Here is a 16,353-nt window from a genome sequence, read left to right as displayed (position 1 = left end):
TGGGTAGTGGTCCGTGGGCCTGGAGGGTGGGTAGTGGTCCGTGGGCCTGGAGGGTGGGTAGTGGTCCGTGGGCCTGGAGGGTGGGTAGTGGTCCGTGGGCCTGGAGGGTGGGTAGTGGTCCATGGGCCTGGAGGGTGGGTAGTGGTCCGTGGGCCTGGAGGGTTGGGTAGTGGTCCGTGGGCCTGGAGGGTGGGTAGTGGTCCATGGGCCTGGAGGGTGGGTAGCGGTCCATGGGCCATGTGTTGGACACGCCTGTCCTAAAGTGACGCTTACATATTTTGAAATTTGCTCCAGCTTGTAAATAATCATTCTGACTTTAAGTCAATCAGGATTATATGAATAATTTTGAGACTTGACTTAGTGGCAGCTCCTGGCCTCATATTTATCTCTTATGAACAATATTAGAAACAGATTCTTGCTGAAAAGTGAAGCATGCCAGAAAAGATTTTCATCTGGAACTCATCAGGACAAACGCAAGAATGCCAAATTTCAAACACTCACAACAGGTCCTTCCACGCTGATGCTATAGTTAAGAAAGCTCACTAATTCCATTACTTTCTCAGGGGGCCAAGGAAATTTGGCATCTTCACTACGACTCTCACCAATTTTTACAGATGGATCATAGAAAGTATCCTTTCCGGATGCATCATAACTTGGTATGGCTCCTGTTCTTCTCAAGACCGCAAGAAACTACAAAAGGTCATAAATAAAGCTCAGTCCATCACGCAAACCAGCCTCCCACCCACTGACTCCGTCTACACTTCCCACTGCCTCGGCAAAGCAGCCAGCAGCCCAGACATTCTCTCTTCCACCTTCTTCAGTTGGGAGAAAGATTCAGAAATCTGAGATCATGTTCCAACCGACTCAAGATCAGCTTCTTCCCTGCTGCCATCAGACTTTTGAATGGACCTACCTTGCATTAACTTGATCTTCCTCTACACTCTAGCTATGACTGTCACAGTACATTCTGCATTCTCTCATTTCCTTCTCTACAAACGGTATTCTCTGTCTGTATAATGTGCAAGAAACCATACTTTTCACTGTACGTTAATAAATATGGCAATAATAAATCAAACCAAAATCTTCATCTTATCTGTGACTGCAACACAAATTCTGCACCCTCTCCTTTCCTTCTCCCCTATGTACTCTATGAATGGTATGTTTTGTTTGTACAGTGCACAAGAAGCAATACTTTTCACTGTATGTTAATACATGTGACAATAATAAATCAAATCAAATACAGAAGGGTTCCTGACTGGTTGAATAGCAAGTTTGATTGGTTGAGGCATTGCCATGGAGACAGCAATGGAGAAATCTATGTTCCTGCAGATCTAGAATAATTCAAACAAATTATAATGAGCATAAATGAGTCACGATTCGAGAGCCACTCTTACATTCACCTGTACAATTTGCTTTCTCTCCTCTCTCTGATTCTTATGACCATTAACATTTCACTGACATTCAGCTTTGAAACAACAGGTTTTATTCAGGGAGATAAGTAATTCTCTGACTGGGCAAACAGAAGACCCAGTGGATTTCCACAAGCAAATGGTTTAATTGTGCTTTTGTATCCACTTTCACTCGTGCATTCTCCATGGGAGGACTGCAGACATTTAACAGACTGAAATCCCCAGAGTTTTACAACACAGAAAGAGCTCACTTTGCCCAATCATGTCTGTGCCAGCCACCGTTCTCATCCCATTTTCCAGATTTGGAAATAGTGTTACAGTCATAGCTAGGAATCAAATCAAATCAGAATCACACAGTCAAAAACGTTACACCGAAGCAGCCATTTTTATAGGCCATTTTTTGGTCACGTTAGCACATAGGTATCTTCAACATCTCCCCTTTGCATCAAAGGCAGTGAAGTGGAGTCAATTAGTACTATCAGCAACTAAAATGGTTCTTACCATCTCTTAGAAGGCATGACATTATTGAGCTTCTATTCAACAGCATTCTTCCAATCCACATCAAACCACACCACCTCATCCTCAATGTGGGTGCCCCACAAGGCTGTGTCCTCAGCACCTTACGACACTCCTTATACACCTATGACTGTGTGGCCAAGTCTCCTCCAACTTGATTTTCAAGTTTGTTGATGACTCCACCGTGGTGGGTCGGATCTCAAACAATGATGAGATGGGGTACAGGAAAGAGATAGAGAATTTGGTGAACTGGTGTGAGGCCAATAATCTCTCCCTCAATGGCAGTAAAACAAAGGAGATTGTCATCGACTTCAGGAAGTGTAGTGGAGGACATGCCCCTGTCTACATCAATGGGGATGAAGTAGAAATGGTTGAGGTTTTTAGGTGTCCAGGTCACCAACAACCTGTCCTGGTCCCGCCATGCAGACACTTTAATTAAGAAAGCATACCTATGCATCTACTTTCTCAGAAGACTAAGGAAAGTTAGCATGTCCATTATGACTCTCACCATGTTTTACAGATGCACCATAAAAAGCACTCTTTCTGGTTGTATCACAGCTTGGTATGGCTCCTGCTCTGTACAAGCCCACAAGGAACTATAAAGGGTTGTGAATGAAGCCCAGTCCATCATTCAAACTAGACATCCAACCACTGTCATTGTCTTCACTTCCTGCTGCCTGGGAGAAGCATCTGCCATAATTAAGAACCCCGGACATTTCTCTCTTCCATCTTCTTCCATTGGGAAAAAGATGGAAAAATCTGAGAACCAACCGACTCAAGAACAGCTTCTTCCCTGCTGCCGTCAGACTTTTGAATGGACCCACCTCACATTAAGTTGATCTTTCTCTACATCCTAGCTATGACAGTAACACTACATTGTCCAATCTTCCCTTTCCTTCTCTATGAATGGTATGCTTTGTCTGTATAGTGCGCAAGAAACAACACTTTTCACTGTACACTAATACGTGTGACAATAATAAATCGAATCAAAATGGTCTGTAGCCTTGCATGCTGTGATGTTTCGAGTGCTCACCAACATCCCAGAGGTTACCATCAACCAGAAACTGAACTGGACCAGTCACATGGATACAGTGGCCACAAGAGCCAGCGAGAAGCTGGGAATTGTGTAGCGAGTACCTCACTTCCTGACTCCCAAAAGCTGTCAGGAATGTGATGGGATACTCTCCACTAGCCTGGATAAGTGTAGCTTCAATAACAGTCAAGACTCTCAACACCTGCCCCTCCCCCCCAAACCAGGAGAAATCAGGCTACTTGAGCGGCATCCCACCCGTCACATTAACATTCACTCCTTCCACCCATTGGTGCACAGTGGCAGCAGCGTGTACCATCTAGAACTAATTTTAATTGCCTTCCCCCCACTCATTAATTAGACTCACTTCAATTCTTAACGAGGCCGATTGCCTACCCGCTAAACAAGGAGGGGTTGGGCAGATATAGCTTTGCTTACCCCAATCCTGCCTTCACACAAAATGGCCTGGAAGCAAGATTGAGTTGGAAGGGTGGTATGGTGGCACAGTGGCTAGCACTGCTGCCTTACAGAGCCAGGGACCCAGATTTGATTCTTGGCTTGAGGCACTGGCTGTGTGGAGTTTACACGTTCTCCCCATGTCTGTGGGTTTCCTCCAGATGCTCCGGTTTCCTCCTACAGTTAGGTGGATTGACCATGATAAATTGTCCATTAAATTGTCTAATCGTGTCGGGGAGATCAGCAGAGTAACAATATGGTGTTACAGTGATAGGGCCTGGGTGGAATCATTGTTGGTGCAGGCTCAATGGGCCAAATGGCCAAATGACCTCCTTCTGCACAGTGGGGATTCGATCATTCTAAAACCAGCAGGTTGGTGGGAAAGACTAATTATTAGCCCCACCAATCCCAGCTCCAGTGTGGGCCAAAAACCCAGGCTCAAATGGCTGTCGTTCCATATAATGAGAATGTCTCCTTCAGATAACAACTCATGGCTCGGACTCTAGACAGCAGCACACTCTGGAATCATCCAAAGCCCTGAGATGAAACTGGAATGCTGTATTGTTGGAAGTGTAATATTTTGGGCTGAGGCCCCATCAATGAGTGTAAAAGATCCTGTGCCATCATTTCGTAGAATGACAAGGGAGTTATCCCTTGGCAAACTGGCTAATACTTACTTCTCAACCAACATCTGTAAAGTAGAAGGGTCTGGTTGTCGCTGTAGTGAGACTTGCTGTGCACAAATTGGCTGCTGCGCTTCCGCTATCGCGACAATAACCCGTGCTTCGTTGGTTGTGAGGTTCTTTGGGTGGCCCAGTAAAGCCTTAGATGAATCCAAGTTAATTCTTTAAATGCACATTGAGAGCCTGAAGGAAACTCTCTACTTGCCTGGGTGGGGGCAGATCCGATAGCACTCAAGAAGCTTGACATCGACAGCTAACAAGGCAACAACTCAAAGGAGCTTTGAAAGGCCTCACCTGAGTAATTAGTGATTGGCTGTTCCGCAGGGATGGTAGATCTGGACACTGGCACGTAGGGAGTTTCATGTTGTGACTGCTCTGCACTGTGACTGTCAACCGTCCTCGCGTTATTGCTATTTTCTGATGTCCAACTGCATCAGGAAGAGAAAAAGCCAGACACATTGTGAAAATAAAAATGCTCATATGTCTATTTTGAAGGCTACACTATTAGTCAAAGCTGGGCACTTGCACTTTGCAAAGTAAACAGACCATTAATAATCACTAAATTGAGATGATCTCTAACATCATTGAGCAATTGATCCACTGATACTTATTTTGCATTTATCAGATCCTTTCTTTCAATAGAACCACAGAATTCCTGCAGTGCTCCAACAGCCCATCAAGTCTGTACCAACACTCTGAAAAAGCATCCCACCCAGACCCTCCCCTTTCCCCACAACCCCAATCCACCTAACCTGCACATCTTTGGACTGTGGGAGGAAACCAGAGCATCTGGAGGAAACCCACACAGACACGGGGAGAATGTGCAAACTCCACACAGTCACCCAAGGCCGAAATTGAACCTAGGTCCCTGGCACTGGGAGGCAGCACTGTGCCACCATGGTGCCCCAGCATTTGACCCTCCTCCATTACCCACCTTCTTCTGATTTGAATCCATAGAATAGAATCCCTACAGCGCAGAAGGAGGCCATTCAGCCCATGAGATCTGCACCTACCACAATCCCACCCAGGCCCTATCCCCATACATTTACTACAGCTGCTCCCCCTGACACTAAGGTGCAATTTAGCAAGGCCAATCCACCTAACCTGCACATCTTTCGACCGGAGGAGGAAACGGGAGCGCCCGAAGGAAATCCACGCAGACATGGGGAGAATGTGCAAACTCGACACAGACAGTGACTCGAGCTGGGAATCGAACCCGGGTCCCTGGCGCTGTGAGGCAGCAGTGCTCCCTAGTAAATGTGAGGAGTTTTGTTCGAGTAAATCGGGTTCTCACTGGTGGGGGGCTCAGTAAAGTCGATTTAGCAAACTTGTAAAGGGACTGCTTCGATATGATGGGCTGAGTGGCCACATGAGTGCTATGAGAGTTAATGATTCCCTCTTCATTCCCTGAGAAGGAATTTCAATAAGAGTAATTTGAAGAGAGAGAAACATAAACACGTCTACAGCTGTGAATTGAGTCCAGTTTAGATGGTTTGTTTTTACAACATAGTAATATACTGATCTTACATTGGCTTTCTCACTCTGAGGCTAGGTTCACACAGTGAAAGCCTTAGAGGCGTGATAATGGAAGAATCAAAACACCCTGAGCTGCAATCCAATTTTTGCCGCGCTAAAGATAGTTGTTAATCATCTGTAAACAGAGTCACAATTTACCCCATTTCGGCACTGAACCTTGGGTCAAAAGTTGAGCAGATCTTTCTCAACTGCACAGAACTTACTTTTCCAATCTGTGGTTTTACCTGCATCAGGGGTAGGGGTTGTACTAGGACGGGAATTCAGAAAATATTGGGGGGCACGGTGGCACAGTGGTTAGCGCTGCTGTCTCATAGCGCCAAGGACCGGGTTCAATTCCGGCCTTGGGTCACTGTCCGTGTGGAGTTTGCATGTTCTCCCCATGTATGCCGTGGGTTTCCTCGGTTGCCTCCAACACTCCAAAGATTTGTGAGTTAAGTTGATTGGCCATGATAAATTGCCCTTAGCAACTAGGGAGACTTGCAGGGTAAATGCGTGGGATTATAGGGATAGGGCCTGAGTATTGTCAGTGTAGGTTTGATGGGCCGAATGGCCTTCTGCATTGTTGGGATTCCATGATCCTACAAAGGTGAGCCTCTGGGTGAAACAATAACGGAAACCCAGCAAATGACTTGGGAAATTCATGCTTCATGTGACATAAGAAAGTCTAGGCCAATGGAAGGATGGTTGGGAGCTTCCTTAGTCACAGACAGATTTTTACAAATGGGATCATTGGACAGCGATTGGGAGTGGGAACGCTGGCTGATGGTCTCCTCCTTAATCATGGGGCCTCAGTCCCTTTGCATCACCCACCCCCCCCTCCCCAGCCCTCTTCAACACCCACAAACTGCGCAACCATTCATTCCAGGTGAGGTAAAACCAGCCTACTTTGACTGAATAGTTGAGTTCTCCAACTGTCCTCCAAGTGAAAGTTTGCCATGTTTTATTTTTAAATGATTACATTTTATATTAAGTGCTCGGGGTTTAATTTGACCACAGGCTTTGGGGCCCTGATTAAAAGTGAGACCCAAGCCCTCACTTTCCAGCTGTGGGGCCAGCTCACTCTTTTTACGATTGGTGGCTTCCTAATTAACCACCTGCGGGATCGTCGTCCAACTGTGGTGGGCAACAGTGATGGGGAGATTAAGTTCAAGTTTATTTATTAGTGTCACAAGTGAGCTTACATTAACACTGCAATGAAGTTATTGTAAAAATCCCCTAGTCGCCACACTCTGGGCACCTATTGAGATATACAGAGGGAAAATTTAGCATGGCCAATGTATCTAACCAGTCTTTCGGACTGTGGGAGGAAACCAGACCATCTAGGGGAAACCCAAACAGATATGGGGGGAACGTGCAAACTCCACACAGACAATGATCCAAGCTGGGAAACGAACCTGGACCCTTGGTGCTGTGAGGCAGCAGCGCTAACCACTGCACCACTCTGCTGTCAGTGGTGGTGCAGTCATAATGTCACTACACTAGTGATCCAGACAGCCAGGCTGACTCTTTGGGGACATGAGTTCAAATCTCATCATGGCAGCTGGTGGAATTTGTATTCAGTTAATAAATCAGCATCTTTTTTTAAAAAAAAAGCTAGTCTCAGCAAGGATGACCACAAAACTATCTTCAATCATCATAAAAACCCATCTGGTTCACTAATGCCCTTTAAGGAAGGAAATCTGCTGTCCCTTACCTGGTCTGGCCTACATGTGATTGAGACTCACAGAACTGTGGTTGACGTGTAACGTCCCCCTCTAAGGCTAAGAAGCCACTCAGTTCAAGGGCATTTGGGTTTGCCCAACAAATGCCGGCCCAGCTAGTGACACCCACATCCCGTGAAAAAATAAAGCAAAGAAAGAATACAGGATGGCAGAGGGGCACCTAATCCTGCCAAGCCAGTCAGAGAGCATTCAGGTCTCAATTCTCAGCAGCATCACTGGGAGATGTGCATATTCTGAGGCAGGGTGGCAACCCCAGAACACCTCCAGGTAAATCAGTGATCACAAAATATTCAGGCAACCAACTATCAGCAGGGAAACTCCTCTGGGAGAGTTGTTGGGGACCTGGGAACTGTCTTTTTTTTAAGTTTATTTATTCGTCAAAAGCAGATTATTGCAATGACGCTACTGTGAAAATCCCCTAGTCGCCACACTCCGGCACCTGTTCGGGTACACTGAGAGAGAATTTAGCATGGCCAATGCACCTAATTAGCATGTCTTTCAGACTGTGGGGGGAAACCCATGGAGACACAGGGAGAACGTGCAGACTCCACACACAAAGTGACTCAAGCCAGGAATCGAACCCAGGTCCCTGGCGCTGTGAGGCAGCAATGTTAACTACTGTGCCACCATGCTGCCATCTCCATCTCTCAGTTTGCTACCCAGGGACCGGTAAAATCATGCTTGACTTTCCCAACATTCCACTGGTCAGAGTCTCACCTTGTAACATGCAGAAACCCTTGAGATCATTCAAAACCCATGTCCTGACCCATATCCAATCCCCTTCACTCCTCCTCGCCCGTGACACTCACTGATCAACATTAGCTCTGACAATGCCACACATTTAAAATTCTCAGCCTTGTTTTTAAGTCCCCCCATAACCTTGGCCGCTGCCTCTGTAACCTTCTCCACTCCTTCTGTATTTGTATTTGTCCATCTCCAATTTTCAGTATTCAGCTGTCTAAGTCTTAACCTCTCGAGTTTCCTCTCCAACTGCATGCACTCCCCCCATCACCTCACCTCCCCCCACCCCACCAAACTTCTCCGCTTTGCACTCCTTTCAGAAATTCATTAAAATATAACTCTGTGACCAAGCTTTTAATCAAATGCTCTAATGTTGCATAATGTGGTTCAGGGTCAAATTCTGTCAATAAACGCTCCCACAAAGTACTTTGGGGTGTTTTACTACGTTAACAGCATTACATTAGTGCAATGTGCTATATGTTAAATAAGGATTCAAGGTTTTACCGTCTGAGAGATGTAACAGCAACTGGAGCATTTCTGGGGGGAACAGGGGGTGGGGATCCGACTGACATTTCCGGAAGCTGAGAATATCTGTAAGCCTAGAAAGAGAATGAAATTGCCAGTAAAGACCATAGGATATAGGATCAGAATTAGGCCATTCGGCCCATTGAGTCTGCTCTGTAACAGCCCATAACATTCAAATAAAGCCTACCAATCGCTTCCCTGGTTCACACAGCACAGAACAATGTGAAAACATGGTTTCAGCTGTAGTATGTGTGGTCAAGTGTGTGTGTGTGTGTGTGTGTGTGTGTGTGTGTGTGTGTGTGTGTGTGTGTGTGTGTGTGTGTGTCCCTTAAATGTCCCCCAACCCAAGTTGTTTCTTTTTTATTAATTTGTGGGATATAAGGTTTATTTATTAGTGTCCCAAGTAGGCTTACATTAACATTGCAATGAAGTTACTGTGAAAATCCCCTAGTCGCCACGCTCTGGCACCTGTTCGGGTACACTAAGGGAGAATTTAGCATGGCCAATGCACCTAACCAGCATGTCTTTTGGACTGTGGGAGAAAACCAGAGCACTCAGAGGAAACATATGGAGATATGAGGAGAACATGCAAACTCCACACAGACAGTGACCCAAACCAGGAATAGAGTCTGGGTCATTGAGTCTGGTGCTGTGAGGCAGCAGTGCTGACCACTGTGCCACCATGTTTTTTATAGGCATTGCTGGCTGGCCAGCATTTATTGCCCATCCCTATTTGCCCTCGAGAAGGTGGGGGTGTGCTGCCTTGTTGGAACGCTAGTCCATGTGCTGTGGGTTGACCCACAATGCTGTTAGGGAAGGAATGACCTGTTGACAAGGGACTTTTCTCCATTAGATTACAAGGATAGTTCTTGTGCAGATCTTGGGTCATTAATGTAATTAGCTCTCTGCCCATATTCTAACACCTTTCTTATATATTATTAATTTTACATTAATTATAGTGAAATAACAAAACATATGCTTCTTTGGGAAACTCAGTTGGTTGAAGCTTTGAGGTTTCTCAGAATTGCTGGGAGGTGCTATAGCCAGGTGGAAGGGCAGGTCAGTGGAAAATTCTTGATTTGTTTGATAGATAGGCATTAATAAATCCAAAGAATAGAAGTTAAAAGATATGCAGTTCCAAGCAGAACTTTACAAAGCTTCCCATGTTTTTTTCATTCGTTCGTGGGACATGGATGTCACTGGCTGGCCAGTGTTTATTGCCCATCCCTAGTTGTCCTTGAGAAGGTGGTGGTGAGCTGCCTTCTAGAATCTCTGCAGCCCACATGCTGTGGATTGACCCACAATGCCATTAGGGAGAGAATTCCAGGATTTTGACCCAACAACTGTGGAGGAACCTCCTAAGTGCATCCTGGAAATATTAATACATTTTGGGAGTCCACTGTGCTGACTTTTGAGTCACTTATTGAAAGAAAAGCCATGTTGTTACTATTTCAACAAACATTATTAAATGTAAATGTCACAAAAAAAATGCTTCAACTGCCTAGCCCCTTAGTTCAGGAGCTTCCTCTCTCGACCTCTCCACCTCTCAACCTCGCATTGGGTGCAATGCCTTGCTTTGTTAGCTTGCATCTTGTTTGCCTCTTGTGGAGACCAGTTTGTATTTGTCTTTGGCAGCAAGCAAGGAACAGATTCAGGCCTGCCCAGTCCAATCTGAGCATTGGTTTAAGAATTGGATATTTTTTAAAATTCCCCTCAAACTCCGACCAATCTGCCTTGATACATGGCTCAGTGTCTAATTTTGTTTTATAAATTTGCAATGTGATGGGACATTTTAATTTGTTAAATGCAATTTGTATATTGTACACAAAATATACACGCAAGTTGCTGCCAGGCAACGATGGATCTGCTGGCTTCATTGGATCCCTTTTGGATCGAAGGATTCCAGTTTAAAACCCTAAATCCAAAGTGTTTCACTGACACCTGTTAACTCACAACGTGTTGACGGTGGATCATTGGGAAAAAATAACATTTAATTATTTAACAGTTCCCAGGTGAGCAAAATCCATACCGTTTTCCTCCTGCACATTTATGTCGTGGAAATCAATGAAGTTAAGAGTTGGTTTAATGATTTTCTTCAGCCTTACACTCAGTGATTGTGATTCCAAACTTAAGATCAATAGCTTTCACAGGAATGAGAGGAGGCCATTCAGCCCCTTGAGCCGATTTCACCATTCAATTCCATCATAGCTGATCTGTATCATAACTCTATTATTCCACCTTAGTTCTACAATCCTTAATATCGTTACCTCATGAAGAAACGATATTTGATTCTCAGCCTCAGGCAGCTTTTTGAGGGAGAGAGGTCCAGACTTTTGGCCCTCTTTGTTTGATTTGATTTATTATTGTCAAATGTGTGGGAAGAGTATGGTTTCATGAGCGCTAAACTGACAAAACATACTGTTCATAGAGTATCATAGAATTATACAGTGCAAAAGAGGCCCTTTGGCCCATCGAGTCCGCACCAGCACCTGCATTCCCACCTAACCCCATCTGCCAGCATTTGGCCCATAGCCCTGAATGTTATGACATGCCAACTGCTCATCCAGATACTTTTTAAAGGATACGAGGCAACACACCTCCACCACTCTCCCAGGCAGCGCATTCCAGATTGTCACCACCCTCTGGGTGAAAGTGTTTTTCATTACATCGCCCCTAAACCTCCTGTCCCTCACCTTGAACCTATGTCCCCTCGCGACTGACCCTTCAACTAAGGGGATCAATTGCTCCTTATCCATTCTGTCCATGCCTCTCATACACTGGGGAGAAGGAAAGGAATAGGTTCAGAATGCAGTGTTACAGTGGTTAGCACCGCTGCCTCACAGTGCCTGGGATCTGTGTGCGTTCCAGCCTCAGGTGACTATGTGGAATTTGCATGTTCTCCCCATGTCTGCATGGGTTTCCTCCAGGTTTCCTCCCACACTCCAAAGATGTGCAGGTTGGGTGGATTTGCCATACCCCTTAATGTTGGGGGGATTAGCAGGGCAATTATGTGGGGTTACGGGATAGGGCCTGGGTGCAGTTTGTTATTTGTGCCAAATGGCCTCCTTCTGCACTGTAGGGATTCTATGATTCTGTGCAGTTACAGATAGGGTGTAGAGAAAGATCAGTTTAGCATATGGTATTGTGTGAAGAATTTGTTCTTGACATCAATCCTAAATGGCTGGACTCTAAGTTTGAGATCATGCTCATGGTTTGGATTCTCCAACTCCCAGTGGAAATGGTATCTATTGATTCCTTGGCTGTGGTTTAAAATGGAGCTGGTGGTTCCAGCAAAAGATGGAAGATCTGGTGAGTCCATTTCCACAGGCCCAGAGCCATCAGGCAGTGAATAAGGACTGAGGTCATAGCTTCTGCCCCTTAATGAGAGGATGCTCCGCCTCCAAGAGCTAATGACTAATCAGAGGTCGGACAGTTCTCCAGTGTCAACAATTCCAGTGGAAGTGATGACAAGAGTTGGGAGTGCAGATGCTCCCTGACCACAACCAGTGATGGAGGCCAGAGAAGCAGGTAAGTGGGGTGGGGGCTCTTTGGGGATTTTTGGATAGGTCCCGGCAAGGACTAGGGTTAGTGATCAGGAGGCTGGGCTGGACATAATCAATGGGGGCATGCCCAATCTGCTGGTCGGGATGATCCCTCCATGGGGCATGGTGTGTTCGAACAGGGAACAAGCTCCCCCAACTCAAGCCCAGGTATTAACTGGTGGTCTTGATCCATGATGTAGACATCCAGATCCCCCTGCTGCTGGTAAAATAACAGTGACAGCAGGAAGAGGCCTATAAATGGGCATTAATTGGCCACTTGAGGTCCTCAATTGGCCAAGGGCCCACTGGCTGATAAACATCTAGCACCATGCTGGTAGAATACCAGTGGAGGTTGATAGGTGATTGGAATGGCATCTCCTGCCATGCTGGACAGTTTTAAACCCCCTGCTTCACCCCCACCAACTCCCAGAGGGAGTAAAATTCCAGCCCTTTAATCAGCATGAACACCTCAATTAAACCCTTAATCTTTGATATTCAAAGGAACACAAGCCCAGTCTTGTAAACCCTCCCTGTAACTTAAACATTTACAGCTCAATTTGAAGTACAAATGGGAAGGTTAAGGGGTGATTTGATTGAGGATTTTGAAAGGGGTTGGTGTCAGGGACTTTGTCTTAAAATGAGAGTCAGGCCATTCAGGAGAGAAGCTGGAAATGAGATGACCCAGTGATATTATCGCTAGACTATTAATCCAGAAACTCAGCTAATGTCCAAAGAATGAATTTTAAAAATGCAAAGGCTGGGGAAGTGTGAACTCTCTCCCATAAAAAGCAATAAATCCCAATCAATTAATGAATTTAAATATGATATTTATAGACTAATGCCTAGCAAGGGACCCATGTATTTTAAATATAGATCAACCTCGATCTCATTGAATGGTGGGTCAATCTTGAGGGGCTGAATGGCCTCCTTGCATTCCTTTCTTGCTGCAATCCATAATGTGAAGACTGAACAAGAAGATATGGTACTCACGGGTCTGGGCAAACTATATTGACACAAGTCCTGTCCATATGCAGGAACCCATTGGAGTCCAGCCCTGGATCTGCTCATGGTTCCTGGGGCACTGGTCACCAGCTCTGTGTAGGGTAGCGGCTGACCGGTGGCATAGTGCAGCTGGTGGCGGCCGTGGGCGACCCGTCCAGCAGATGCCAGGCTGAACGCCTCCTCCAGGAGCTGGTGCATGTGCTGCCTGACTTCGTCAATCGACGGCTGGGAGCTGAGGGTGGAAGATTCCGAGTGTCCCTTGGCCTGTCTCGCTCGGGTGGCGGTCCGAGGTTCCGCAACGCGGTCCACATTCGTTTCCTCCGTCAATTCCGGCTCCGTCTTTGGAAAGGGAAAGCAACATGATGGAGAGGAAGGAGAAAAATCTCGGTTAAAGAAAGACTCGCATTTGTATAGCACCTTTAACAGCCACTGGGTGTCCTCCAGGTGCTTTCCAGCCAGTGATGCACTTTAGTGAAGTACAGTCACTGTTGTAATGCAGGAAATGGAGCAGCCAATTTTCACACAGCAAGATCCAAAACACAGCATGGTGATGATAATCAAATAATCTATCTTTGCGGTGTTTGATGTGGAGTAGATATCGCTCAGGACACTGAGGAGAACTCAGCTGTTCTTCTTTAAAATAGTGGTCAGTCATCTAAGATGGCAGAGGGGACCTCGGTTTAACAGTGAATCATAGAATCCCTACATTGCAGAAGAGGCCATTCAGCCCATCGAGTCTGTACCAACTCCCTGGCAGAACACTCCACCCAGGCCCTCTCCCTAGCCATATCCCGTAACACCACATCTTGGCTAATCCATCTAATCTACAAATCCTGGGACACTAAGGGGAAATTAAGCATGGCCAATTTATTCAACCCGCACACCTTTGGCAAGTGGGAGGAAGCCGGGGCACCCGGAGAAAACCCAAGCAGGCACAGGGGAGAATGTGTCAATTCCAGACAGACAGTTACCCAAGCCGGGAATGTAACCCGGGTCCCTAGTGCTGTGAGACAGCAATGCTAACCACTGTGCCACTCCATCATATCCAAACAACAGCACCTCCAACTCTCAGAACTGCATTGGAGCATCAGCCTTGATTTCTACGCTTAATTCCTGGAGCCAGGCTTGAATCCAAAACCTCGTGACAAGCATACTAGTAGCTGAACCACAGCTGGCGTGGTAAGTGTTGTAATGTGGGAAACGCAGCATTCAGATTTTGCACAGCGATGTTGAGCAGGTAACCTTTTACGAGTGATGTTGATTGAGGGGTAAGGAGGGAAGGAGAAAGAAAACACTAGTTGCAGTGCTGTGGGATGAGATGTGACATTAAACTGGACACCCAGTTCCTGTTTCAGATATGTGTTAAAGACTTGACAGCATTGTTTGAAACACAAATGAGAATTCTTCTGATGTCCTTGCCAACATGACTCCTCCAGTGAACTGCTTAATTGGCCGCTCATCTTGCATTCTGCAGGATCTTGTTCTACACAGAATAGCTGTCAGCGATTGCTGCCAATGTAGCAATAATCGGTCACCATTCAAAGCACTCCACTGCTTGCTGGGTGCTTGGGAGTGTACAAGGGGAAATTTAGTATACATGCATGTAAAAGAGGTAGATCTGCCTTACGACGAGACACTCATACTTTTCATAGGATTGAACCCATCTCAATCAAACCAATTGAGAATCCATCCGCACAGTGTCTGCCTACACTACCTGAATGATTCTGGATATTATTTTAACAATTGGTCACAGAGCTCGTTTATATTTCACACTTGACGAAGCACAGGCTTGCTGTGAATATTATATTAGCCCAATGTCACAGCAACATGCTGCAGTCCTGCATTTGGAATGACAGAAAAGTTTCATAGTCATTTTTACTCAAGCTGCCTTTCTTATTTCCAGATTTCCTAAAGCCAGTTATAAATATCTGTAAGTGCACCTGATATCTCTTTCTCTAGATTATTCATCTGATAACATGCCCACTACATTGTTAGCTCTTTGAGAGCTAATCATAGCCAAAACAGAATATCATGGTGGTATTTTTGTCCCAGGTACAGCACAACAATGAGAGAGAAAATGTTGGAAAAACTCAGCAGGTCTGGCAGCACCTGTGGACAGAGAATAGAGCCAACATTTCAAGACTGGATGACACTTTGTCAGAGTTCTTTGCCTATTCTCTCTCCACAGATGCTGTCAGAGCTGCTGAGTTTTTCCAGCGTTTTCTGTTTTTGTTTCAGATTGGAAAGTTGTTCTAAGTGGTGTTCCGCAGGGCTTGGTGTTGGGATCCTTGCTCTTTGATTTATATATTAATGTAGAGGATAAGCTCCAAAATGATACTGATGGGCTGGTGGAGTGGCCAGGAAAGTAACAGTTGGAGCGCAACTCTGATTAATGTGAGGTAATACATTTGGGAAGCTCAAACAGTAAAAGGGAATACACAATAAAGGGAAATATACTGAGAGAGGTAGATGAACTGTGAGATCTTGGCACGCAAGTGCACGAGTCCCTAAAGGTAGCAGTACAGCTTGATAACATGGCATAAGGAATACTCTCCTTTTTGGCATAGAGTGCAAAAGTATGAATATAATGATGGAATTGTATGAAACAATGATGAGGCCACAACTGGAGTATTATGCACAGTTTGGGTCACCACGTTACAGGAAAGCCGTAATTGCTGTGAAGAGGGTGCACCGAAGATTTACTTGAATGTTGCTAGGGCTGGAGAATTGTCGCTATGAGGAGAGATTGGAGAGTGTTTTCCTTGAACCAGAGAAAGCTGAGGGGTGACATGATTAAGGTATACAAAATTGTAAGGGATAGAAAGAGAGTAGACAAGAGGAAGTTGCTCCCCTTGGCAGAGGGTCCAGCGGGGCCGTTCCATTAGTTCCCCGAAAGTGGGGAGCCAGTCTGAACCCCCGCTGGAGTGAAATATTCCTGACTGGGTGGGACGTAGAGCAGGTCCGGAGTACTCAGTCCCGAGCCCGCTAATCACATTAAAATCAGATTAAAAACAGACGTAAAGTCCTTACCTAGTGTTCCCGCTGGTTTCCAGCGAGGATCAGACAGCGCCAGATATCCGGTGCTCCAAGATGCGTGCGCGGCGGGAAAACATTAATGAATTCTGCGAATCGGCCGACACGCGATTCTCCTGGTCCACCGCACTAAAAGAATTCGCCCAGCGGGATGGGAGT

The 16,353-nt window shown here is 45.7% G+C and overlaps 1 protein-coding gene across 1 annotated transcript in view; it reads right to left on the bottom strand.

Annotated features, from left to right (window-relative positions):
- Positions 1–16,353, bottom strand: part of kiaa1549la (KIAA1549-like a) — a 284,087-nt gene that overhangs the window by 9,130 nt on the left and 258,604 nt on the right. The window contains exons 17-19 of the mRNA XM_080191561.1: positions 13,150–13,500; positions 8,597–8,691; positions 4,389–4,522 (exon numbers count right to left, since the gene is read on the bottom strand). Coding sequence (XP_080047687.1) covers positions 4,389–4,522; positions 8,597–8,691; positions 13,150–13,500 — 580 coding nt within the window. The remainder of the gene's footprint in view (positions 1–4,388; positions 4,523–8,596; positions 8,692–13,149; positions 13,501–16,353) is intronic.

Source organism: Carcharhinus amblyrhynchos, chromosome 6 (genome assembly GCF_965287045.1).
Source record: "Carcharhinus amblyrhynchos chromosome 6, sCarAmb.v2.hapA, whole genome shotgun sequence".
Taxonomy (NCBI): Eukaryota; Metazoa; Chordata; class Chondrichthyes; order Carcharhiniformes; family Carcharhinidae; genus Carcharhinus; species Carcharhinus amblyrhynchos.
Note: the sequence above shows the minus strand (reverse complement) of the source record. Positions and strands in the feature narration are given on the sequence as shown.